The sequence below is a fragment of the Episyrphus balteatus genome, chromosome 3, assembly GCF_945859705.1.
Source record: "Episyrphus balteatus chromosome 3, idEpiBalt1.1, whole genome shotgun sequence".
Taxonomy (NCBI): Eukaryota; Metazoa; Arthropoda; class Insecta; order Diptera; family Syrphidae; genus Episyrphus; species Episyrphus balteatus.
Window position 1 is genome coordinate 51,159,846 of NC_079136.1, and position 27,524 is coordinate 51,187,369.

General features: G+C 30.6%; 2 protein-coding genes across 2 annotated transcripts in view; one reads left to right on the forward strand and one right to left on the reverse strand.

Annotated features, from left to right (window-relative positions):
• LOC129913507 (aminopeptidase N) overlaps positions 1-5,684 on the forward strand; it is a 43,286-nt gene extending 37,602 nt beyond the window's left edge. The window contains exons 5-13 of the mRNA XM_055992232.1: positions 13-92; positions 213-384; positions 3,200-3,345; positions 3,400-3,550; positions 3,614-4,308; positions 4,368-4,551; positions 4,606-4,802; positions 4,856-5,170; positions 5,227-5,684. Of these exons, the coding sequence (XP_055848207.1) occupies positions 13-92; positions 213-384; positions 3,200-3,345; positions 3,400-3,550; positions 3,614-4,308; positions 4,368-4,551; positions 4,606-4,802; positions 4,856-5,170; positions 5,227-5,494 (2,208 nt within the window). The 3' untranslated portion in view covers positions 5,495-5,684. The remainder of the gene's footprint in view (positions 1-12; positions 93-212; positions 385-3,199; positions 3,346-3,399; positions 3,551-3,613; positions 4,309-4,367; positions 4,552-4,605; positions 4,803-4,855; positions 5,171-5,226) is intronic.
• Positions 5,685-8,992: 3,308 nt separating this feature from the next.
• The window catches only part of LOC129913776 (tubulin alpha-2 chain), a 37,230-nt gene continuing 18,698 nt past the window's right edge, over positions 8,993-27,524 (reverse strand). Inside the window, exons 2-5 of the mRNA XM_055992618.1 lie at positions 27,271-27,372; positions 20,925-21,045; positions 13,083-13,384; positions 8,993-9,847 (exon numbers count right to left, since the gene is read on the reverse strand). Of these exons, the coding sequence (XP_055848593.1) occupies positions 9,026-9,847; positions 13,083-13,384; positions 20,925-21,045; positions 27,271-27,372 (1,347 nt within the window). The 3' untranslated portion in view covers positions 8,993-9,025. The remainder of the gene's footprint in view (positions 9,848-13,082; positions 13,385-20,924; positions 21,046-27,270; positions 27,373-27,524) is intronic.

Sequence of the window (27,524 nt, forward strand, 5' to 3'; positions counted from 1 at the left end):
TATAATTTTCAGGTCCCATTTACAGTGAGCATTTCAAGACCTAAAACATATCAGACGCGTTTCAATACTCTACCAGCTAAAACCGAAGATATGTGAGTAGTTCAAAAAGTTTACATTACGTTAAAAAGTATAAATTGTACACAATTTTTTATGATTTTATAACATAACTTTAACGTTTTTGAATATTTTTTTCGTGTTCTTTTTTTTAACAGTGATAATAACTACGTAGTGGATTATTTTGAGACAACGCCACCAATGTCATCATTCACATTTGGGTTTGTTATATCCCAATTGCAGAAATTAGAACCCACTACTCCCCTACCAGAAGAAAGAAGACCCCAAATTAATATTTGGTCTAGGCCAGAAATACACGAAGACTTGCAGGTAGGTGAACTTTGAAGGAACAAAAACAAACAATGAAAACAATCCCTAGAAAAATATGACTTTTAAACGGTGAACTTGCCAACTTGGCGCCAAAAAATTAAGGTCGTTGAAATGACTACTTTTGAGAACCCATTAAATTTTTACCACCTAAACTTAAAAAAAAAAAAAAAACAAAATGAAATAAATTGCACGACTGGGGTCGCACGTACTTGCTCTTATGCTTAAAGTAACTATAATGTTAAAGCTTTTCATTCAAGAAATTTAAAATTTGATATTTTGAAGAAATTTCATAAGTAGTATAAAAAAATTAAATCTGTTTTTATAATTAATTAAACTCCGTTTTAAATTATCTTAAAAAAATAAAAAATATGCCATTTTATTTCTTGTATAAAAAGGTATTTTTAGAAAAAAATTTTCGAAAATTGTAGGAGCCGTTTTTTAAAAAAATAATTTTTTATATATACAAATTTTTTAACATTTTTCAAAAAAAAAAGTTGGTATGCCATTTTGAAGAAATAATTAATTTACACATAAAAACTAAATTTCAAAATTTTTCATGATTCGTTTTCAAAAAATTGATTTTTCAAAAAAAAATTTTGAAATATTTTTAAAAAAACCAAAAATGCGTTTTTTGAAAATTTTCTAAAATTTTAATATTATCTTTACTTACACACTTTTGTATAAAAATTTTCATTTAAATCGGGTTAATGTTGTACGAGATATTCAGAAACGAAAAAAACCGTTCTATGACAGGTACCGTTAATAACGGTACTTTTTATTTAAAAAGTTGGCTATTATGTGTAGTACACAAAAATTTTAATCAAAATCGTTAGAGCCGTTTTTGAAAAAAATTAACTTTTCTATTTCCGTTATATGGCAGGTACCGTTAGTTTTGGTCATAAAAAAAAAATTTCAATTTCCCCTCTAGGGAATCACCAAAAACTGCTAACCACCAAGTTTGAAGAAAATCACTTCACTCGTTTAGGCTGCAGCTCCAGATAGAGACAGACACACAGACAGACAGACAGACAGAATTGCCGGACCCACTTTTTTGGCATTCTCCATCATCGTAATGCCATGTAAAATTGTTATCTCGAGTTCGATTTTTTTTACGAATCCTAAACTTGTCCTATAGTACCTATATCGCAAGTAAAAATTGGTTGGCAAAATGAAACTGCCACCGAAATTTTTTTTGGAAATGATTTATTTTGTGATATTGAAAAAAAAAATGATTGTCCAAAAATTTGTTTTTCCATTTTCGAAGAAAACGATTTCGAATAACACAATATCAAAATGAATATTCTTGAAAATCGGAAAAAATGTTGATAAGTTAGAAAAGTTGGAGAATTAATTTTAAATGGTTGTCATTTTAGATATTAATTGTGTTTTAAAATATGTTATCTTTGAAATTTTAAAGAAAAAAAAAAATTGTTTTTCTTTCAATTTCGCTAGTTAAAAAATCTTGTCGTTTTTGCTCGTTTTGGACTAGCTTTCTCAAAGTTAAATTCAATTTTATAGTATAGAAGAAAGTAAAAGATACAAGTGGTAAAATTATTGAACAATCGCAACTTTAGCTTATTTGGCCAACGTTAAATTAAAAAAAAATGTTCTATAAATTGTAATCTCCTTGATGAAAACACATTTTTTAAAGATTTTCTGTTATGAAGTTTGGTTCTTTTTATTTTATAACTTTTTGTATTGGTTGGTACAAAATAAGCCATTAACAAAGTTTATTTTTAAGGAATAAGGAACCAAAGTTCAGCATTTCCTCATGTGAAGTCTATTTAAAAATTTCTTTTCTGAAATTTGGTGGAAGGGAGTGAGGGCCATGAAAACAGTAAAATATTTTTTTTTTTCAAGGAGAGACTTAATTCTGTCCCAACAACACAATGATTTGTGAATAACGTCTAAGAACTTTAGTACAAATGGTCAATTTTCCATCGACACCACAAATAAAATGAATTTTGTAGGCAAAGAGTGTTTTTGGACGAAGTGCATTTATTATCAAAAATAAGTTTTAAAAAAGGTACCCATCGAATTCCAGTAATAATATTAAATAAGGATAAAGCCAAGTATCTATGGCGACCATACAACTATCACTATTTTGGATGAAAGGGTGTTTCTTTCTATGACTATAAACGAAAATTATATTCGGAGGTATTTTTGTTTCCTTCACTAAAAAAAAAAAAAACACCCTTTCACCAAAGCTCTTATTTTATTCTTTGTTCCCATTACATATAGAACGAATATTATCGGACGTCATCAGGCTATATTGAACGTCTGCGGCTGAAAACGCTCGAGCACACTTTGGCTGATGACGAATTTGGTGTACGCAAACCTGCATTTCAATTCTTGGGTGACGTTATGTTTTTTTGTAATTTTTTTTAAGGTTTTGTAAAAACAAAAAAACTTAACGGATCAGCCAATGATAAAGTAGGAAATAAAAATTCAAAAACTGATCTGAAGTTACATGGTTACAGATTATAAACATTATTATATGATCAATTAATTATTTGAAAAGTTAAAAAATGAACAACAAAAGATGAACACATCTAATTTAAAGTATAAGATTTTTCAATATAAAAAAGTACACATACACCATAGTGACCCGTTTGTTAAAATTAACTTAAAATACTTATTTTACAAGTAATAAGCATTTTATAGTTGCTTTGCAAGAGAAAATAAGTTGTTTATTTCATACTTAGGCTTTATAGTGATAAAATAAACAATGTTGATAGCAATGTGTTTAAAAAACATATTGAATGCAACGAGAAAGCTATTTTATTATATTATTATAAAAATTTTCAATTTTCAGGAAATTTATACTAAACTGGTAACGGTTTATGACCATTTAGAAGCGTACTTCAATGTCTCGGTTCCATTGAGTAAAATCGATGTTTTAGCTATTCCAGGATTAGCATCTGTACGTCCTGCTGATAACTGGGGTGTTTTGATGTTTAAGTAAACTCTTATCCGGTATATTTTGGATGGTATTAAAATGTCTCAAATTTCCAGAGAAGCTGAACTCCTTAAAAAAGGTTACTACGGACTATCTCAAGAGCTTATATATCAATGGCTTGGATCATGGGTGACACCATACTGGTGGAGTGATGCTCACGTCAATAAGGCTTTAGCAAGTTTTCTAGCTTCCTACACAGTAATTGGTGTAAGTTTTACAAAAACGTTTTCAAAATTAGATTCTCCAAATAAAAGTTTTCGCTTTTTTTAGATTGACAATGGACTTGAATTCAATGGAAAATATCCAATGACTGTGTTATATTCTTTATACTATGAATTCAGCAAACGTTATCCACATTCTCGCATCACAGGAATGAAACAAGAAACTACATCATTCAAAACTGAATTGGTCATGAGAATGTTAAATTACACTTTGAGCAGTGAAACTTTCAAAACAGGAATACGTAGATTCATAGCCGATCGACATTTTAGTACTTTTTTTGGAGATGATCTTTGGGATGCTCTGACTAAGCAAGCTCATGAAGATAAGACTTTAGATGCTAAATATGCTATCAATGAAATTGCTGGCTCATGGATCACTAAAGATCGTTTGCCAGTTATAAAAATTGAAAGAAACTACAAAGATAAGACCGCCAAGGTTAAACAAAAGGTCTATCTTCGGGAACGTCCTCATGATGTACCTGAACAAGACAAGATGTTATGGTGGATTCCTTTGGTTTTGGTTACACAAGATTCGTTAGACTTTAACAATACTACACCACATGCTTGGATGGAAAAGACTAGGGAACTTACATTGAAAGATCTCCCAGAGCAGGAAAAATTCATCATTGTAAATCCGGAAGAAATAGGACCGTTCCCGGTGAATTATGATGAGAAAAATTGGGACTTGTTGGCGAAGTTCCTTCAAACTGAAGATGGTAGGACTAAAATACCAATTTATACCAGGTAAGGAAGAGAAAAGAAGATGTACTTTTAGTTTATTAGTTTATATTATCTTCCTCCAGGGCTAAGTTACTCCATGACGCCTGGAACCTTGCTTATGCGGGTGATCTGAGCTTCGCAACAGCCTTCGATATGACACTCTTTATGCAAAATGAGCGGAATCACATCGCTTGGAATCCGGTATTCACTTTTATTGATCACATTGGAAGACACATTGATATGTCAGCGGTTCACAAGAAGTTCGAGGTAAGGTTCCTGAAAAGATCTGTAAGGCCCTGATTTAAGTCTTTTTCCTTGCAGACTTATGTACGTGTCTTATTGACACCACTTTATGAAGAACTTGGCAAACCTGTTGAAAACGAAGAAAATTGGAAAACCGATTTGAGGTCTCTGTCAAAGACTTTCCTCTGCCGTGCTGGTTACAGGCCTTGCATTGAAGAAGCTCAAGAAGCCTTCAAACTTTGGATGCAAAGTGAAAAACCAGATGAAGGCAATCCGTAAGTCTCTTGAGACCCTTTAAAAGACAATTGTTGAAGTTTTTTCTCTGTAGAGTTCCTAATCAATACATTTGTCCGGTCTTCAAATGGGGAACAATGGAAGAGTGGGAATTTGGCCTCCAGCGAGTAATTAACTTCCCCAAGTCGAGAATTCAAAGTGAGAGAACTTATCTCCTGAAGACCCTTGCTGGTTGTCCTGTGCAACATGAAAAGATCGAAAGACTTTTGAATATAACAATTTTGGAAGAAAATGGAAACTTTACAGAAAATGATATCTTTTTGATCTTTTCCATGTTGACAGGAGGTTCAAGCGGTTACATGAGTTTGTTTAACTTTTTGTCAAATAATTGGGTGGTTATTAGACAGAGGTAAGTTTCTGATATCCTCATCTTTATCTTTTCTAAAAAACATATCCATTATTTAGATTCGAAAACAAAACAAATCTTTGGGATAATTTGATTGGATCAGCAACTGGTGTTTTTACCACACAAGAAGGTTATGATATGGTGAAAAAACTCAAAGACGAACGTCGTGGTGAATTTGGTAGTGCTGAACACATTATCGATAGAAATTTGAAAAATATCAAAGAAGAAGCCAAATGGAGTGATGAGAATTTGCCAGTTATTGAAAAGTGGTTGGATAATTTTTTGAAAACTGTTAATCAAAATGATAATAAATTTATGGGAAAGTAGGGTTAGGCTAAAGGTCTTTTTTTTTATTTTTATTTTGATTTGTAAGAAATTCTCTATGTACCTAATATAAATGCCAATAATATTTAATTGGCTTTATTCAATTTTGTACATTATGTTTCTTGTAACTTTTTTTTAAACATCTTGGACACCATTATGAAATAAGGTCATGGAAATAAATATTTAAAGTCTGTTTGATTGTTTTATTTTTGTATGTTCTACCCTCATGAAACTTTGCAAAAAGTTTGCTTTTTATAGGAAACAAGGATCAAAAAAGTCTTTTGATCTTTTAAAGGGTGAGGGGGTGAAGATCAAATCAAAAATTGCTTGGAGATAAACCTCAGTTAGAGGTTATTCCTAGGAATAAAAGTTTTTTTTATATTGACATTTATTCCTCTGATAGTCTAACTGACGATTGAAAAATCAGGGCTTAATTTAAAATAAATGCAAAAGTGATTTGTGTGATAAGAATTGATTTTATTTGTTTTATTTTTTTCTCTGCAAAAAAGCATTTTTGTTTAGGAGTTTTCTTTTGTAATCTTGGAAAATCTACTTTTTCATTGTAAATTGGGTGCGTTTCCCTCGAAATCTTATTGGTTTGAATAAATCAATAAACATATGAAACCATTAATTAAAAAAAAAACCTATGAAACTTCAATTTAAACGACACATCATTCAAAATAATATTCGAAATTGACAGTTTGTGAAATTGACTGTCACAAATAACCTAGGGATATTATTAAAACAACAAGTTGGGCAACTTTGAGTTTGGAACAAGGGAGCTAAGAATAATTAATGAATAAAACAAATTTTCAGCTTTTGATTAAAATCTCGAGTTGGAGCTAACTCTCAAGCTTGCCAACTTCAGATTTTTCTCAAAGTTGAGTAATAGTGAAAAAAATGGCCCATAATCTACTAAAGGCAAGTTGTGGTGAATGAAAACTATTGGTTCCGCATATGTTGGTAGTAAACGATTACGTTTATCTTCGTAGACTATTCCTGCTTCGAAAAATAGTCTTTCGCTGTAAACACTTGTCCCAGGAGAAGAAAGGTAGACTTTTGCAAATGTTTTCAAAATATGAAATTTTGTAGTATGTGTTGACCACCACTTGTATGGGTCCGCCGTTCGATCTTGGCGAACAGTCCTCATATATAATTCGATTTTAGATGTCTACCTTTGCAGTAGTATGTAGTGTGTTCAGACATTTATCTTAAAAGTAGTTCAGTTATTCATCATTACAATACTATGTTGTTGGGAATTTTTTAAGCCACATCTATTCTTGAGACAAAGTATAAATTTTCTTAAATTACCAACGTTTTTTTCTGAGTGTCCTTGGCCGAATATTCGGTATTCGGCCGAGGAATGTGGCCGAATATTCGGTATTCGGCCAAATCAATGTTCGCGGCATCTCTAATAATAATCAACTATAATAGTTGATAGAGATCGGTATGAGTATCAACTGGTAATTTTGGACGGATTGTGAAAAGTTCATTGTGAATGAGTATTTTTATATATTTTGACGTTGTTTTGATATTTTTTTTGTGCAAAGAAAAATTCTTGTGCGAATATTAGTTGTCCTTATAAAAGATCTGTTTTTTTTTTATTAAAAATAATTTGCAGCAAGGTTGAATCGCTGCCGCTGGAATAGAAGTAAAAATCTCAACAAAATGTTATTAAGAAAATAAAATATGGATATAAAATGAAAAAAAAAAAAACTAGTTTTTATAATTATACTACTAAAATAAAAAAGAATTTGGTACGTCGGTAGGTCTCAAGCAAGAATTTATCGTTGATATGAAAATTGATGTGTAGGTATCTATTTTGTTGATATCCGTATTACCAAGTTTATCAAAAAATCATTGACAATAATGAAAAAATTCACAGTTCATCAACAAAGTCGAGTGCCATAATACCAATTTTATGATAAGAGGTGGACGTTCAAAAATATTTTTTGCAAAAGAAGGAATCGCAAAGATACATTTTCAAGAAAATAATTCTAGAATATCCAGGTAAGATCTGAATGGGACAAGCCCATCCATGGGTGAAATTGAAAGCTCTGGTATAAATAGAAAAAAAGAAGGTCACCGTTAATGTAGTAGAAGAAGGTAAGAAGGTGCTTAACAATACTATAATTGATGATTTGTATCTTCTGCATACAGCTATTTTCTAAATCCAACCCCAAAGTTTGATGGATTCACCCATGTAAACCAAATTGTCCAACGAAGCTTGTGTTGGAGTGGGAACCGATGAATATGTAGCATAGATATAAATTCCATTTTTAATGACAAAAAACGGTACTTCCATCAACATTTGATAGGTGCCAAACCGTTTTTTGTTAGATGTATTTTCAAAACGTATTATCTTTTGTATTGCATTGGAATCAAGACAAAATTTGAAATCAAGGAAAAAGTTCAGAAGTTCAAAAGTCTATACGCGGTTTTTTTTAAGTTTTTATCTCGAGATGGCAAGCTTTTTTGTGATATCGAAATCTTTGGCAATGCGGTTTTTAAAAAAATTATCGCTTATTTTTACTATTATGGACAATGAGATTAAAGTGAATCTTAATTTGGTAAGCTTAATATACATGAAACAAATCTGCAAACTAACAGATTTTTTCATTAAAGAGTTTTTCTGTTCTGATCGAAAGAAATTTTGAGATGAAATAAAACACCACATTTTTGCAGTTATTAAAAACTTACTTCTTATCACTTTTACATAAGTAAAATCAAATTGTTCTTGAGTTTATTTGAACATTTTATAAATAAATAATGTTTTAATTTAAGATAAAGCTATACTTAAAGTTGGTTCAGCAGAGTCTCTATAGCCCTTAATTCAACGAAAACCTTGTACTTTACATTACTATTTATTCTTATATCGTAAAGATTTATGAAAAAATTTAAAACATGTGTATAACAGGAATAACTGATACACATTACGGAGAAGACCATATTGAGTAGCAATTCATTGTAAAAACCGTGATATCTAATATCACCCTGAGTAAGCTTTTGAATTCTTAAACGGGAAGTAAATTCCAGCACATTCCTCAAGGTATTATCAATACTTTGTCGAATACTACATACAATGAGAACCAAAAAGCTCTCTGAGGTATTAAACATTCGTGAAGTCCGCCTTAATTGGATTAAAACACAGATTTTTCCTTTTGATGTCACGTGATGTTAAAGCATAATATTTTGTTTTATTTTTTTTCTTTGATGATAGCATGATACACAATAAAACAAAAATCATAAACAAAAATTGAAAAAAAAATACAAAAAAAACATTGAAATGTTGATGACGATGATGAGATTATAAAATATAAAAATTCTTAGTAAAAATTATGATAAGTATGTGCAGAGACATTAGTTTCTATCAAAATTGTTATGAGCTTACAAACGAAAAAATCATATAGAATATAGTTAAATAAATCCACGAACGAAATTCCTGTGTTACGGCATTATATCACTTGAGTATTGCTGTTTCTTTTGTTGTTGTTGTTTCTGTTGTTTTCTCAAGAAATATCTAGTATATCCTTCTTAGTACTCATCACCTTCTCCAGCTTCTTCATTCGAATCAATACCAACTTCCTCGTAATCCTTCTCCAAAGCTGCCAAATCTTCACGAGCTTCAGAGAATTCACCTTCTTCCATACCTTCACCAACATACCAATGGACAAAAGCACGCTTAGCATACATCAGATCGAATTTGTGATCCAAACGAGCCCATGCTTCAGCAATGGCTGTTGTATTGGACAACATGCAGACGGCACGTTGAACCTTGGCAAGATCACCACCGGGCACAACAGTTGGAGGCTGATAGTTAATACCCACTTTGAAACCAGTAGGACACCAGTCAACAAACTGAATGCTACGCTTGGTCTTGATGGTGGCAATTGCAGCATTGACATCCTTTGGTACGACATCACCACGATACAACATACAGCAAGCCATATACTTGCCATGTCGTGGATCGCACTTGACCATTTGGTTGGCTGGTTCGAAGCATGCATTGGTAATTTCGGCAACGGTCAATTGTTCGTGGTAGGCCTTTTCCGAAGAGATGACTGGAGCATAAGTGGCCAATGGGAAATGAATACGTGGATATGGCACCAAATTAGTTTGGAATTCAGTTAGATCGACATTAAGGGCACCATCGAATCGCAATGAAGCTGTAATTGATGATACAATTTGACCGATGAGACGATTTAGATTTGTGTAGGATGGACGTTCGATGTCTAAGTTGCGACGGCAGATGTCGTAAATAGCTTCGTTATCTACCATAAAGGCACAATCGGAATGCTCAAGAGTTGTGTGAGTTGTTAGAATGGAGTTGTAAGGCTCAACCACAGCTGTCGATACCTAAAATAGAAAAGAAAGTTCAATTAAAAAATATATTCAGTAATATTGCTTTCGAAATTAATTAACACTGAAATTTTTAACAAAATTAATCAAGTTTCTTAATGACTTTTCGAGTTTTCGAGACAACGTGTTTTTGCATTGTTCTATCGAGTTCTATCGATTTAATGATAAAAAATGATTATAACACAAAATTTGATAAAGAAAATTATTAATCGACAATATAACAACTGTATCAATTATTTCAAAAAGTAGTTCCTAAATAATATGTACATATTGCCTATTGCAAGTTGCTTATGACACCAATCAATAAAATAAGTGTCAATTCGCAATGGCGCAAGTTGTTTTTTTTTGTTTTTCATTTAAATGTGCAATATTTTCAACACATTGCATTGCCATTATTAACTTCACGTAATTTAGTTTTTGTAGCAACATTTTGGTAGGTATATTGTACATTAGGGTGGGTCAAAAAAATGGAAATTCGTTTTTTTTGATTTGGTACTTCGAAAACTCGATTGCTAGACACCTCTAGAATATACTCACAATGTACAATGTACATACATATGTGACCTTCTTAAAAAAGAAATCTGCTAGTCGGAGTTTGAAAAGTGTTTAAGTTATAGAAGTTGTTACAAATTGCTTCACTACTAGCGTCAAATATTGCATGCCAATTGACAGCAAAATTTCGAATACAAAATTTCTGTTGTTGTGGTTGTCAGAAAGTTGTCGCCGGGTTGAGGTAAGGTTGAAATGAGTCACAACTTTCCAGTATTTTTGCAAAAATTAAGCCATTAAGAACGATTATGACTTAAAATGACTAAATTCTTTCAAAATTACTGACAAGTTGGAACTCTTGTAAATGAGACTAGACTACAGTGACACTTAGCATTTCCTGCGCTTAAAACGTCTAAATATACATTTTATTGTTCCTATCTTCGTGACCTTTTATAGATTAAATAAATTTCTTCTAATTTTGCTGCAGGCTATTATAGGCCTATAGACCTATAGCCTGCTTAGAAGAAATTTATTTCGTCTATATCTACTCTACTAGCATGAATGGAAAAATATTTGGGAGTTTTGGGAAATTTCGACACGCTATTCTCTGAATTTCTAGAAAGTGAATGAATAAATATCAGTTTCATTTTTTTTTTTTTTATTATTTATGTAAAAATATTGAATATTGAAATGTGTGACACTGTATACTGCGCGTCTCATGAACTCCCTTCTAAAAACAACTGTTTTGTTTTTACCTTGTATTGCACATCTAAACCAAACCACAACATTTTTTCTGAGTCTGGTAGGCCAAAAGCTTAGTTTAGAGAAACCCTGTTGAAATTATTTCACGAAATCCTATATAATTGGCGAATAAACGAAGAATGCTGCAAAATCTCAACCGAAACATTCTTGACAATCTGAAAGGAGGTTGTGGCATCGAAAATAAGTGGGATGAAAGAATAAGACTGCTTTGTTTTAGGGAAAGGAAGTAGGAAGAATAATACTTTTAATAGGAACCTGGCTAAATCTGTTATCTCAATATATTGCTGTGTTTTTTTTTGGCATTGCTATCCGCAATTGGAGTTTAAATTTACTTTAATTTTTCCTTTATCTTGGTGCGGCATATAAATGTTTGTTAATATTGAAATCCTGTTGTAATTGTTTTTTTTTTTTATTTTAACTTGTAAAAAATGCTTCTAGACAATGAGGTTGTCGTAATTTCCCAGTAGAACAGCCTTTTAAGAATTTATAAAAGCTTCTTAGCTCTTAGGAACTTGTTACTCAAAAGTGGAGTATTTAGTTTTTTTTTTTTTTAATTTTTTTTAATAAACCCTGAACTGTAGGTAACGAACACTAAAAGACCTGTTGCGTATCGAAGCACTTGAAATTGGGTCAATTATAAAGGCTTTTCGACAGGAAGCTTGAAACACTGTTGGCGGTCGAATAAAAATTTGCGATTATCTTGAAACTACATTTTTTGACCTTGCACCTTCGAAATCTCAGAAATATTCCGTCCGATAGCTTTAAAATTTGTATCGAATATTCTAAGATAACGTTTTTTTGATAACTTGTTCTTATTATTGTTCTTATTTATTATTAGAATAACCTGATTTTTTTTATTCAGAGAGTGACCATGAACCCTTAAATGAAGAAAGAGTGAAAAGTTGATTTGACATCACCATGGTAAAGTATATTGCAATAATTCATGAAAAAACTTAGACCGTTTCTAGAAATATAAATATGCGATTCTCAAGTGACTCATGAGTCAGAATGATTTGAATAAGCGTCTTGATAGATTTAGTTTAACTCTACTGGAAACTGGATAATGATATATCTGAGATTTTAAAGTGTCAGGTTTCGACGATAGAAAAGTTTCAGCTTATGATTGTGGTTAAAACGTTTGATTTATTTCTAAGATCCGTGCTTAACATCAGATTTTTTCTACATATTTTAGTCAAAGTGAACCAATGGTTCCTTTATAATTCAACATTATATTCAACTGTTGTTTCACAAAACAAACTATAATTGCTGTCAAGTTATTATAATTTTTATCAAACGTAAGAGCTAACAATAGTTTTAGTGTGGTGCCTTTAAGGTTTCGTTGCAACTGTTCCCATAATTGCTTTCACCCTCCATGAGAAGCAAAGCCGGTGTGTAATACATATCAATATCATGACTTTATCAAACCTTCAATTAAGTTCAATACCAAGTTCATTGTGAACAATGAAAACATGTTAAGGACAGACTTTTGGCCTCCTCAAAAACAAATATTCATAAAGAGAATTCAGTAGCTCCCAGTCTAAAGTGCATGTCGAATCAGTATAATCATACTCCTTTTTTTTTATTTTCTAGGTTATTGACCTTAAGTATAGATTTTATAGAAGAAAAAAAAAATAAAAACAAAGAACAACATTCTTCTTGGTCTAATAGTTTAAGCACACACAGCAAAAGTTGTGTGCATTTAACTCATTTCAAGAATTTGTGACTCATTGCTGGACGAAATCCATAAATTTTAAAGCGATTGCGTGTCCATCATAATACTTTACTTTTATAAATCCCCCATCTATACTGACCAACATCCAACTATAACCAACCACACTTACTCTCACGCGAATTATATTATTTTACCACCTCTCTTCAAACATTATGACGATGACGTGCTTGCACACAAAATGGATTCAAATTCTTCTATATAATAATTTTATTTGTAGGTTGAGATAGGTACCTATAAGTTTGAACTTACTTGTGGTGCTGGATAAATTGAAAATTCCAGTTTAGATTTTTTGCCATAATCAACAGAAAGACGTTCCATGAGGAGCGAGGTGAAACCACTTCCGGTACCGCCACCAAATGAATGGAATACCAAGAATCCTTGAAGACCAGTACATTGATCGGCCAATTTGCGAATACGATCGAGGACAACATCGACAATTTCCTTGCCAATTGTATAATGACCACGGGCATAATTGTTGGCAGCATCTTCTTTGCCAGTAATAAGTTGTTCGGGATGGAAGAGCTGACGATAAGTGCCGGTACGAACCTCATCTAAAATAAGAGAAAATTTAAACTCGTTTGATTAGATTTGCATTTATTTTTCTTTTAATTAAACGTGTAATAGTTTTTTGGTACAGTTTTGGAAAAGGTTTGACAATTATGAAGAACAAAAGTATAAAATATTTAAATCAATATCAATTAGCGCTTTGGTCTTTTGTGGTCGAATTTAAATATCTTAAATAAATTGAAGTAAATGCAACAAGTTTAAAGTTTCCAAAAGGTAGGTGACCTTTTAAATTACGTGGGAGTCGGTAAAGAAACGCGGAATTCCTTTTGCTAATCGCTGTTTTTATGACACAAAGATAGGTCTAAGATCCAAAGTCATCTCGCGAGAACAAAGAAGGATATACAAACTTTGCCGCTCAGTCCTGATGATTGATATAAAAATGAAAACTTTGCTGTTTTAGTCAAAATGAATACTTTACGTCTCTCTCGCGGAAATGTCAAAGCATTAAATACTTGGTATTTCTATAAAATGTATAACCCTGTCTTAAAGAGGTTATGGGGGCTTATTCTGGAACTTGTTAGTACTATAGGTTCTTAGTTCACTTGCATATTATATCCGCCATAATCCGTTACCTGATGGATAAATATTTTTGGCAAAAAACGCTCTAAAGCATAAAGTCAACTGTGAAACACTGTAGGCATAATAGATTGCACAATGAGACAAAACGGAAAACTGAAGGAGCAAAAGACGTTGTTCTTGCAGCCAATTAAAATAACGCTAAGTTTTGTACAGCCCGGTGCACAAAAATGTCTATACAAACATGAATATCAATATAGGGTCAGAATTGGGAGTTTAAACTGAGCTTGTTCCAAGATTTCAATGGGGTATTGACTACCACCAGCTAAGAGAGGCACAAATCATAAGGCAAACGTACTTAAGCATGCTTTAGAAATAATATTCTGGATTTTATTTCCATGAATGAGTGGCCATTTCGTAGGTGAAACGCTAATCCGTTTGACTTCAAAATATGTTCTATTCAGAAGGATATGGCTTTTACAACTCGAAATCTATATCGAAATATTGAGTCTTTGAAGTCTCAACCACGACTACAAGCTGCTAGAATGTGGAACGGTTTCTCTTTCCAAACAAATTTTTGTAGTCAGCGTTGACTATATTATTGGATCTTCTTCTATCTTTGAAAGTCTTTAAAAAATGCATCATCAACGAAATACTTATAAGCAAGGCGAGTGCTCCATTTAATGAAAGTAAGTATGAGAACTGGAGCTCTGTCAAGCCCGAAGATCTCAATTTAGGAATTTTTAGGATAGAACTCAAGAATCAAGATCTTTGAGCCCTTTTGTGTCGGACGGAAACTTTTCTATTTAATTTCTTTTTTTTTGTCCTTCGGCCAACCGGATTTTTTCGGTTTTTTTGTCCTCCCTGTTTAAACCGGTGTTTTTTTTTTCTAAAAAAAAACGAAAAACCGAACAAAAACATCGAACAATAAAATGCACGACTGGGTCGCACGAACTTGCTCTTTGAGTTGAAGTTGCTTAAATTTTTAAGACTTTTTATATAGAAACTTGGGAAATGTAGGTACATAAAAACAAACAAAAAAAACAAAAATAAAATAAAATTCATTTTTCAAAAAAATAAAACAATATCTGAAATTAAATCGCCCCACAAAACAAGTATGCAGTTTTATTTGATATATTAAGGTGCATTTTTAGAAAAAAAATTTTCAAAATCGTTAGAGCCGTTTTTTAAAAAACTAATTTTTTATAAATAATTTTTTGAAAAAAAAGTTTAAAAATAAAACTGGTATGCCATTTTGTAGAAATAACTAATCAACATCTAAAAAAAAAATTTCAAAAAAATTCAATGTCCCGTTTTCGAAAATTTGATTTTTCAAAAAAAAATTTTCAAAATTTTTTTAAAAATCCAAAAATTATTTTTTTCAAAATTTTATTTTTGGCTTATATTTAAATTATATAAATGCTTTTGTATAAAAAATTTCGTTGAAATACAATAAGTAGTTTTGTAGAAAATCCGATTTGAAAAAAGCGGTCCTATGGCAGGTACCGTTAATAACGATTTTCAAAAAAAAATTTTTCCTTCAAAAGATAGACATTGTTTAAAAACTAACATTTGAATTTTTTTAACAAAATCGTTGGAGCCGTTTTCGTGAAATTAAACTTTTCCGAAATTTTTGTATGACAGGTACCGTTATTTTTGGTCCGAAAAAATTAATTCCAAAAACACCTCTGGAGAGTCTCCAAAAACTACTACATAGCAAGTTTGGAGTCAATCGGTAGATCCGTTTAGGCTCTAGTTCCTTATACAGACAGACAGACAGACAGACAGACTGACAGACAGACGGACAGACGGACTTCCGGGACCCACTTTTTTGGCATTGTCTATCATCGTAATGTCATGGAAAAATGTTATCTCAACTTTTTTTTTTTGTACGAATGCATAACTTGATATATAGTACCTATATCGCAAGTAAAAAAAGCACCGAGCGAGACAAAAAAACTGAAAACACTCAAGATATTCATTCCCCATCTCAACTAACCACACAATTATAATTTTTCATTCATAAATAGCTCAAAAATTTTAAGAGCTCTTCTAAAAAAATCAAACTAATAACCGCAATAAGAAATTTTCTTCGAAAAGTTGTTTTTTTTTTTTTGGTTTTCAAATTAGATTAATTTTTTTTTTTTTTTGTCAAATCAAGCAAAAAAAACCTAAAACCGTAAATTTTCTTATGACGAAATATTAGGCGTGTTTTTTTGGCAAACCTATCCGCAGTAGGATTTTCCAAATATCAACACTGATGAAAAATGTATATGCACACACCAAGAGAAAGGAAAACGTAAACTTATACACTTGGTCAAAATTCTATCCGCAGCTTGGTTTAGCTTGTATTCCTATCGGCAGCTGCGAATTGTTTTTGTAATGCATGTAAACGCTAACTGTGTACACGGATAGCAATGCCAAAAAAACACACCTATTCTTTCAAAGGTTCTTTCGACATTACAAGAAGAAAATATATGAGCTCTTTATATTTCTTTGAATAGGAAGGTTTATTAGGTCTTAAAACCATTTTAAGATCCGACACTTTTCATTATCATTCTAACGTTCCAAGCAAGTCACTGAATCTTAGACTGAATATTGTATTTCTTCAAAAATAATACATTCTTACATAAAAATTTCCTTGGGTTTAAAAATAAACTTATGACATTGACATAAGCATATTCCTGCCCGACTACCGGACATTCCTTAAAACTATCAACGAAGTAGAATGAGTGCAAATAGAGACCTGTCATTTATCCGGATCACTTAGTCATTTCAAAATTTCAAAGTAGCTTAAGGGGTAATAACACTTTGTAGACACGAAATCGTTTCACCATTTTCATCAGCGCTAATGTAAAAATTTTAATGATGTGAAATTTTTGTAAATGGTGGCGTAGTTCAGGATGATCGCAAAATCCTGTGCTGCCATCGGGCGACCAACTAACTCCTACAGTTTTTAAACAATTGGGCTGAAATTGTGTGGAGCTCACTAATACTGTTCTCCAGTGAAGTACGTAGGATTTTTTTGATATATTAATTTTTAAAGAAATGGCATTAGTTTGAAAAAATTAATTTATTCCCAAAACAAAATTCGGTGAAAAATCTTACCACTGAGGGAAAAAACAACTTAAAATCAACGAAAACCACGTTGATTCAACTATTTTTCGGAATGATTTTGCGTTGCAGACGAGGATTTTGAAATCAATGTAGAACATCGTTAATTTAAAGTGGTTTACCGTTATAAAACATCTTTAAATCAAAGTTGTTTCAACTTTAAAAAAAAACATCAATTTATTATTAAAAAAATAGAAAAAATGGACAGCCGCTGGGGATCGAACCTACAACTCTTGGGTTATTAGGCGAATGCTTTACCAACGTGCTATCTCACTGTTGAAAATTAGAGTTATAAACAAAAGCTGAAGTCCGACAAAAATAAAAAAATTCTTACGTTGTTTCAAATTTATTTTGAAGAAGTTTCATGTTAATTTTTTCAACATTAAATCAACGTTGAACGTTGAACATTTTACATTTTACGTTGCGTTTTTTCCCTCAGTGAAGAGTTTTCGAATTCAAGATTGGTGACACACTACCTGTTGTTTATTGCTGTATTGTATATTGTACTTTCAAAAGACATCAGACTAACGACATAAAGCTCTTTGCCTCTTATCGACGAGTTATTTTGGGTTAATTTTGATACATTAATTCTTGTGGTTGTGGCATTGTAAGTTATTCTTAAAGCTTTCAAATTCAAAGTTACATTTCACAACCTCTAGATATAGGTTTCGTTTCACAGTGGACACCACAAGACCACCATAGAATGTAGTTCTTGCTCAACAAATGAAAGATTCAATTTATTCCTGGAAACATAAAATTAAACTTCTTAAGTTCTTAGTTCTTATAACATCCAGATCTTGTTCGTTTATCGTCGTTTATCAGTTAATAAAAAAGTATTATGAGTTTTTTTTTTTTGTGTTGTTCTCTCAAGTCAAGTAGTTAAAATAATTACTCTCAAGAAATAAAAGAATAAACGCAAAGACATATTTATTTCTACACGCAAAGTTGCGCGTGTTATGTCAAACTCTGTTTTCAGTCTTAATTATTATGTGGAGTTGATATGTTTACTTTTTTATAGGGATTTTAAACGGAATATATTACTCAAACTATTAATTAAAAGCCGCCCTATGACAAATCCTACATGACCATTTTTTACGATTTTTATTTTCATAGAAACGAAAGGAAAGTAATGCCATATTTTTTTGCCATTTTGCACATGATTATGGCAACAATTGGCTTTAATATATCAGGAATTATGACATTGTATCAGCGTGTAAATGCAAAATAACAATAACAATTATTTTCCTTTGCATTTTTAAGAATCGTAAAAAGGGTGCAAGATTTATAGTTATTATATTCTATTAGGGTTAATTGGTTTTATTTATGCTTCGAAGAAGAAGTAATTAAAGTGGTTCTTTGAATGTTCTTCGTTGGATGATATTCATAATGTTTGTTTAAGTGTGCATTTTACGAAGAAATTTCAATCACTTAGTTTTATAGTTGAGTTTGATTGATGAAAATCAAACTCAATCAAGTTGAATTTACTGATGCATAATATAGTTCTCTAATCAAAACTTGCATGGGATAGATACATTTTGAAATAAATATCGTCTATAGATGAAATTGATTACATATCTATGTTTTATGCATTTGGTATGGAAAATTTTAGTTGCAAGTAGAAAATGGCGCCCAACAAAGAGGTGCACAAACGAAATGCCTCTTAGTTAAGGATATTACATATTGTGTGTTGTGTATAGTTTTTAATTATACTTCATTACAAGTCTCTTAAGACTGATTGCTCTATGAATAAAATTGATTTTCTTAAGTGGCTCCCAACAAAATAGTTTTAATAGCATTTTCTATTCTTTCTTATCACGCAGTTCTTTTTTCAATTTACTTTATTATTTTATTAAATAAGAAATAAATATGCATTCAATTTAAATTTTAAACATTTATTGAGAGAATATTATTATCATCTTTTTTTTTGTGACATAATTTCTTATAGAAAAATTGATAATAATTTATTTTTAACAATTATTTTTAATAATACAATTCATTTGATGACTGGTGCATTAAATGTGTTGTCTCATTAATCTCAAGCAGTGTGTTTTTGGCTTAGGGACGTATGCTTTTAGACAGATACTTCTCCACGTATTCTGTGAGAGAAAGAACATGCATTTGAGTGATTTATTACAAATTTATTAGAATTATTAAGAAAATTGTTAAAATAAATACACCAATAAATTCCGTCATAAGTTAATTTTTTTTTACAATTTTTAAATTGTTTTGTTCTAAATTGTTATTTTGTGTATATGCATTAGGAATGAAACTTGAAATTCTAAGAAAAAATAAAAAAAAAAATACCAAAAACTTGAACGGAATGATAAATAAGCTCTAACCCTAGCTGCATAGTAAAATGAGTTAACTGCTATTTTTAGAAAGAAAAAAAGTCAACAAACCCTATAAATCTTTTTGTTTAAACTATTTTCTAATTTTCTTATCGCTATTCATAACACTGTAGATGCAAACCCAAAATTTCTTTTATATTTAATATCAGAAAAAACAGGAAATTGTACAAATTCATAGAATTTTTGTTATCTTCTTTTAATATGAAAAATACATATTTAGATAAACCTGAACTGTTTAGATTTGAAATATTTAGGTACTTTATAAAATGACAATAAAAAGAATTTTGTATATCAGTATCATATAACATAATATTGAACTCGTTTATCTTATATCTTCACTGTTCATGACGTATTATAGTTTGTGATTGTTTATTGCCTTTTTTGAATTGTAGTATTAATATACTTTTTATAACTTGTCTTAATTGAAACTTGATAGCGTCACAAAAGAATGTTGTTATTTAGAAATTGGATACGAAAATCAAACGTCACAGAAAGGCAGTCAGTCAATTGGCAAACAATTACGTTTCGCTTGATTGATAGTGTCAATACTTGCACAACTTGCAGAAAATACTAGATTAAAAATTGCATACTTTTAATTAGATCAGACAAATATTGAAATGAAATTGTTATGGATGAATTATTTAAATAATTAAAATAGTGACTTCATGTGAGTTATGTGTATATTTTACATTTTCCCTATTTTCTCCATGTTGTCGAAAGCTTAGATGTTTCAAATCATTTTAACATTTATTAATTTTACAATTCATGAAAAACATAAGTGAGATCTTCTGTTCTGAAGACAAGACATGTCAATAAGTTTAAGTCTGTCTATGTATGGGGGGAGATCGTAAAGGTTATCCTAGGCTAGGCATCTTAGGGAAAAGCTCAAAAAAAAGCTCATAAGTCATAGTGAGGTGACCAAACTTACATGTGAAAAGAAAACTCCATTCAAAAATGAGTGTAAGGAATTTGTGAAATTTTTCTTGTAAAACACATAAAATTCCATTTATTAATATTTAAAAATAAAAACGATTACGAATACACCAGTCGAAAAATGAGTTAAGGTAACATTAAGTGAACGAACATTAATGTTACCTTAACTCATTTGGCATTAAGGAATATTTGAAGACAGATTGTAAGTCATATATAATAATATAAAAAGTATAGGGCCCAAATGGCTGCCCTGTGGTACTTCAGAGTTAACACACATAACAAAGTTTTCATTAAATCCAAGAACTCTCAATTTCCTTAACAAAATTCGATGCGAACCTACTGCAATGATTTCTTCAATTTTATTTTCTAAACAAAATATTTATTCAATCTATTATTTAGAGGTTATAAGTTGATATATGAAAAACGTTAAAAAGCTCTAAGTTAAAATGTAACAATAAAGTAATCTTGATGATTTTGAGTTAACCTTCACGTGAAATGTTTGAAAATGTTTGATGTCGTAAGAACATCTAAAAGTTAAATACATATTATTTGTTTAAATAATGTTTTCGTTTGGGATTAAAGATTAAATACAAATTTTGATATCGAAACTTACCAACTACTGTAGGTTCCAAATCAACAAATACAGCCCTTGGTACGTGTTTTCCTGAACCAGTTTCGCTGAAGAATGTGTTGAATGAATCATCACCTCCACCAATTGTTTTATCCGATGGCATCTGTTATTCATTCATGCAAATAAATAAAAAAATAAATAGAACATGAAAAAAATTTAATTTAAAAAAAATATTTATATTTATCCATGTTTACAAATCAAATAAAATACAAAAAAAAAAAAAACAATCTTAACTGCAGCTATTTTTTAAACAGCAACGAATAATGACAAAATTATAAATCATCAACAAGAAATAAGACACAAAAAAATGATGTCATTGTTCTTTGTTTAAGAAGTGGAAACATTTTTTATTCGAACAAAAAAAAAAAAGTTAAATAGAAAACAAATTAGCTTGCAATATTGGCAACCACGCTTCATTTGTTTATAAAATAAGAAAATTTATGAAGTCAAGCGATGAACTTTCTGATGAGTGGAGAGAGGCAAAAGCAAAATGCCATTCAGAAATCATAATCAATTTCCGAAATCAATTTAACATTCAATGAAGCATGTTGTTATGATTAAGGAGTTCATAGTTTATTTGTGTATATGAATTCGTCAAAGGCAATTCTGCCGTAAAAGTAAGTTCAGACTTTTTGACAAAAACATTTGTCTAAAAAATTGAGACCAAAATTGCGCAATGATGAGGCAAAATTTGAAATTGCACATCCTTAAAAAATAACACTGGTCAACAAAATTGAATTTTTTTTTGCCACAAGAACCAAGATAGGTTTTTGATGTGCTGAACTCGAATCTGAAGTTAGAAAAATTTGATTGGCCTTCGTTTTTGAGATATTACCGTTCTAAAATGCTAAAAAACCTCATTTTGGCTGTTTTCGAGCTTCTGTTTTTATGTTCTGTTTTTTATTTAGCCAAAATGACTTTTTTCGGAATTTTCTAACGGTAATATTTCAAAACCGGGGGCCAATAAAAAATTTCTGACTTCAGATTCGAGTTCAGCACATCAAAAACATACAGAAAAGTATATTTTGGTTTTTGTGGCAAAAACCTTGTTGACCAGTGTAATTAATTATCAGTTTTTCAAAAAGCTTTCAAAAAAAATTTTAAGAGATGTAAGTGAAATTTTCCTTAACTTAAGTAAATTAGTGCATTGGTTTATCACACTGAAAGTCAGAGTTCGAAATCCACATTTTTTAAGAGCTGCCTCTTATTCACGATAGCGGCCTTGTGGCTACCATCAAAGCATTCAGAGCTAATTTAAATCCTGATCAATTAAATCTAAGTTTGACTGCAAATCAACCTTTGATTATATCATTGCATATGCATACATTCGATGGAAACGTTCTTATGATTAAGTTCCCAATAGAGTCTAGACGTCAATGTCTCCTCCATTTGAATCTCTTTCCAATTTCCATATATGTATGTATGCAATGTTCCAGCACTTGCTTAGCACTCTAATATGACTGACAAATAGACGGTGTCGAGTTCGAATTTCCTATGTGATTGGCAAACAATAGATCAGCGAAGCGGTCATTTGTGGTCATAATCTCATGCCTCATAACAATAGTCCCCCTAACACTTCTAAGTAGTGATCTTATTTTTTTTTTTTTTCACTTAAATTGATTGACAGATGCAACTTCTGGAAATGATAAGCAATTTATCAATTGAAGTGTAAAAATGCATAACAATGGGTTATATGTTATGTCAAATAAATGTCTCGCCACAAATAGATGTAGATTGAATAATAAAAAAATAGACATTTCTCAGGTGACTAGCGAAATAACTAAACATATGAAATTAGACACATCATGTAAACTATATGTAGAAATAAAATCAAATATAGTGATAATTGACTATTGGTGGTCATAGCCAAAAATGATACTTATGTATATTCTCTATGAAAGGTGATCAAATCACATTGCAACTGACACCTATTAAGGTGTCGTTTTCTTATATTTCTGTGGTTTTCATGTGCTTCTGTCTTAATTGCGTAGAATTAAGAGGTTTATTGTAAAAGAGTGTCTAAAATAAATGAAAACAAAATTACAACAAGAAATAACGATGATAGGTTACGTGATCGCCTTGAAAAGAGTAAATTTAATAATGTTTTAAAATGAAAACCGATAGTTATAGTAAACCATCATCTTGAACTTAGTAGATTTTATTATAACTTAGCTCATTTGTGCCAGTTTATTAGAACTCCTGGAATGATATATATTTCTTGGAATGAGACCACAGGAAAGTGTATTGCTGAAACGGGTTGGGGTCAAAATTCTGCCGGGGTCAAAATTCTTTTGTCAAAATTCTGCTTTCAAAATTCTGCTTTACAAAATTCTGCTTTCAAAATTCTGCTTTTCAAAATTCTGTTTTTCAAAATTCTGTTTTTCAAAATTCTGCTTTTCATTATTTTGCTTTTCAAAATTCTGCAAAAAATTAAAAAAGGGTTTCGAAAATGTTAAAAAGCGCGCGCTTTAATTTTTTGCAGAATTCTGTAAAATCATCTTTTTGAAAAATTATCTGCTTATTTGATTACTTACATACACAATTTGTCATTTTTTAAATGCGAATTAATTTTTTTTTTTTATAAATGAATAAATTTGAAAATATTAAGAAAAGGTTTTTGATATTAAACATTTCCGAAAATAACTAAAAATTTATTAATTTATCAAATAAAGATGAATATTCAAAAATTTGAATAAGAAAAGGAATATACAACATCGGTTCCAATTAGTATACATATTTTATTTGAAAGAAAGTCGGATATGCATTTCAAAAAATATTTGCGACACTTAAATACAAATTTTTAGGAAAGTACCAATGTTGAATTACATTAATGAGGTGTATTTTTCTTTAGCCAGCGCAGAATTTTGAAAAACAGAATATAAAAAAGCAGAATTTTGAAAAACAGAATTTTCGCTGAGAAAGCAGAATTTTGAAAAGCAGAATTTTGAATCCAGAATTTTGACCCGATCCCCTGAAACTCCTATGGCCATTAAAATAAAATTAACAAATAAAGCAACTTTTTTTTTTGGGACATCATGATCTTGATGAAATCAGTAATTTTTCTTTAAATTACTTGCAAGTATATAATGAATATTTATTTATTGCATCGATAAACATTAAGGCCGCGGACACACATGCTTTTTTTTACGCGGCCTATGATTTTTACAGGAATCACACCAAGTGCGGCGATGCAGTGGTATTTTGGGAACCTGCGACTGCGAGTTTTTTTTTAACCGCAGCGTCATCGCGGCTTCCCCGCGGATGAACAATGTACATACTCAATTTAATAGTGATTAATGTAAGAATTAATTGCTGCGGGATCGAGCGTAAAAAACATATTTGTTCACCAGGCCTAAGATCCAAATCTAAGATATATTTAGTATTTTATGTGCCAGACCTTATGCAAATGGACTTTAAAGGCTTTAGCTTTAAAAACTGGTTTTTGATGTGCTTCACAATTTTTTTTTTCCGAAGCATTCCAACATAACTAACACGTCACAAATCAAATTTTTGAAATGAGAGAGTAAACGGAAAAGACGAGCCACGAATTGATCAGAAAATAGGTTTTTGGTTCAAAAAAGTCTTAACATGAGTTAGACGTTTCAGGAAAGTTTTAAAAATCATCCCAGAAATTGTTTGAAAAATAAACCAATTTTAATATTAATTGAAAAAGAAAGCAAATTAGGTGATTTCAGAATTAATAACAATTTCTGTTTACGAGTAATAATAAAACAAAGTTTAATTATTTAAAAGGTCCTGTAGACTTTCAATCATTCTGGTCCGACTATAAGAACCTTCCAAGGCAAAATTTGTCTCTAATGAAAAAATTTATAACCCATTTGTGCCATAGTAGAATTAATTTTAAGCCATTGGAAGAAATGAAAATAGTAAAATTTGAAAACTTATGGTGAACTAATTTCATATTCCAACAAGAAAACACTCCTTATATGTACATAAGTGTATCGAATTTTTAAGAACTGGATAAACATTTATCAAATATCACTTCTCGTGGCCAATTTCAACCTTATTAGACCAGCAAATATAGGAACTACGATCAGAAAAATTAATTCATGAATTTTTATGATTTTGTATCGAAGCTGAATTTCACCCTTTTTAGTTCAAAGTTCTTCAAAATCCCTTCAATGCCTTTTTTAAACCGCTTTTAAATTGTAAGTAAAAGGAAGGAGGTGATGGTTGATCTATTATAGAATGTTTATTTATGCAATCTAGTCATATGACAAAATGGTTCAAGGTATTGTTTTTAATTCGACTAAAAGTTGAAAAGAAATCTTCACAAAGAACAAAATTATTTATTCAATATTATGTGAAACCATAACCATACCTATACTATTTTTCATAAATCTTCAAATTATTCATGTTTCACAATAAGCAAAATTTAATTTAATTATATGAAATTTTTTGAAAATAATAAATTAAAAACAAATTGTAAACAACTGTGTTACTTCTCTAAAGTAACGTGGTGTATTCAATTTAGTTTATTGAACTTGTTATTTACAATTGACTCAAAATTAACTTTTTTTAAGATACACTGATTGATACAAAATTTTGTTGGCACAGAGGGGGTCTAACCTTATACAATGACTAAGTTATAAAATATAAATAAATATTATACATTAGAGTGGAGCGTTTTTGGACTATTCTTTCAGATCACTGCGTGCAACTCATGGTTTATGCCTTGTGCTCTTCTGAACATATTCTGATACTTTTTTTTTATTCGACAATGGAAAAAATAAAAATCGTGAAGCCTCTGAACATTGCTCGTATTTCACGAAAATCGATATTTTATGAGGCGTTAGAACCCATCTGAATTGACTTAATCTTTTTCATTTCACTACCAACTGCTCATAACTTATGCTGAGTGGTCTCTAGAACCAAATCTGATCCCCTATTTTGAGTCGTTAATGGAAAAAACGAAATCGGGAAGGCTCCGAAAAATGTACATTTTCGCAAAAATTCAGATTTTTTAAATTGTATAAAATCCCACCCAGAACAAATTTCTTTTACAACTTGTTTGTATTTGCTATATATTTTTAGAACTTATTTGAACCTTATAAGCTATGGAGCACTCAAACTGAGAACTTTTTTGTAATAATGACGTAGTTTATGGGGGATTTAAGAAAATGCTACTTTGACATCCCTTGACCCATTTTGTTTTAACTTTATCTGCAGACGGTTTTCTTAAATACCATACAATCTTTTGTTTTCCACAAACTTTTGTTTTCAATATTGTTAAATTCATAAAAATAAATCGTTAAACGGTATAATTACTACGCAATTTTGACTTCGAAATAAAAATTTAGCATGGGCAAGAATTTAGTATGGGCAAGAATCATGGAAACACCTAAATGTCAAATATCTAAGGACTGGTGTTTTCCAATAATTTGTACCTACTTTTTCCTCATAGAAAATTGAAAAGTTTTGCATTGAAGTTTTTCTTATAAAAATAATTTAAATCTTCGTAATGAAATAAATGTTGAATGCACTCAAATCAAAAGCAACAAGAAAAGTTGTCAAAATGAAACAAGTTATTTTGTTTGCTTAATTTTTTCCTTTATACTAAATTTTCTGTATATAGAATTTTTTTTTAAATATTCTTTTTATTAAAATGTTATTATTATGATTATTCGTGGCATTCCTTACAAAGATGAATAAATTTTTTTTCGTTACACGGCTTCTGTAGGACAGTGCTTCAGGTAGAGTTAATTCAAATTCAACTTAATGCATTTGAATTAAGTCAAAAAGAATAGTTCTCACTTAAGCTTTTTAAGAAACATAAGAGAGTCCGAAATCCAAATCGGCACTAAACCTTCTGATTCATTTTTTAGCAGCTTTAGTTAATTTTGCACAATCCGCAAAAAGTTATCTTGAAATTCATCTATTTTCATCACTTACTTAATTAATGTTGAATTAAAAAACTATCAGTTTTAAATTAATATGTACTTTATTATTTTTTATTCAAAAGAAGTGCTCTGTTGTGAATGATGCAAAATTCCACAGACAGTTATTTTAAGAATTCTTCTTAAATTCAAATCACTCATTTGCTTTTAAGCGATCGTGAATATCATAAATGAGTAAAATATCATGAAGCGAATTCTTTCCTAGTAGGTACCGAACAGGAAATTTGCATTTTCATATGTATTCCTTTTTCTTTTTTCACTTTGAATTTTTGATTTGAATTTTACTCCGTACGAGTATCTTCTGTATTCTATCACAATCGTATGCAAGTGTGAAATTAGATATATTTTCATACCAAAAATAAATTATTCATATTAAAAAAAAAAAAAAAATGAAGAAAGAGTATACTAACCTGTCCATCGGGTTGGATACCATGTTCAAGGCAATAGAGTTCCCAACAGGCATTACCAATTTGTACACCAGCTTGTCCAATATGTACTGAAATGCATTCCCTCTGTAAAAATAAAAAGAAAAAAAAAATATATGATTAAAGAAAGTCAACAGCAAACACCACATCAGCCATAAATAAATTATTTTATTTTTGTGAAATTATTTGCAATTTAAGTTCTAGCTCTCGAGAGTTCGAGTAGGTACCTTCTATATATG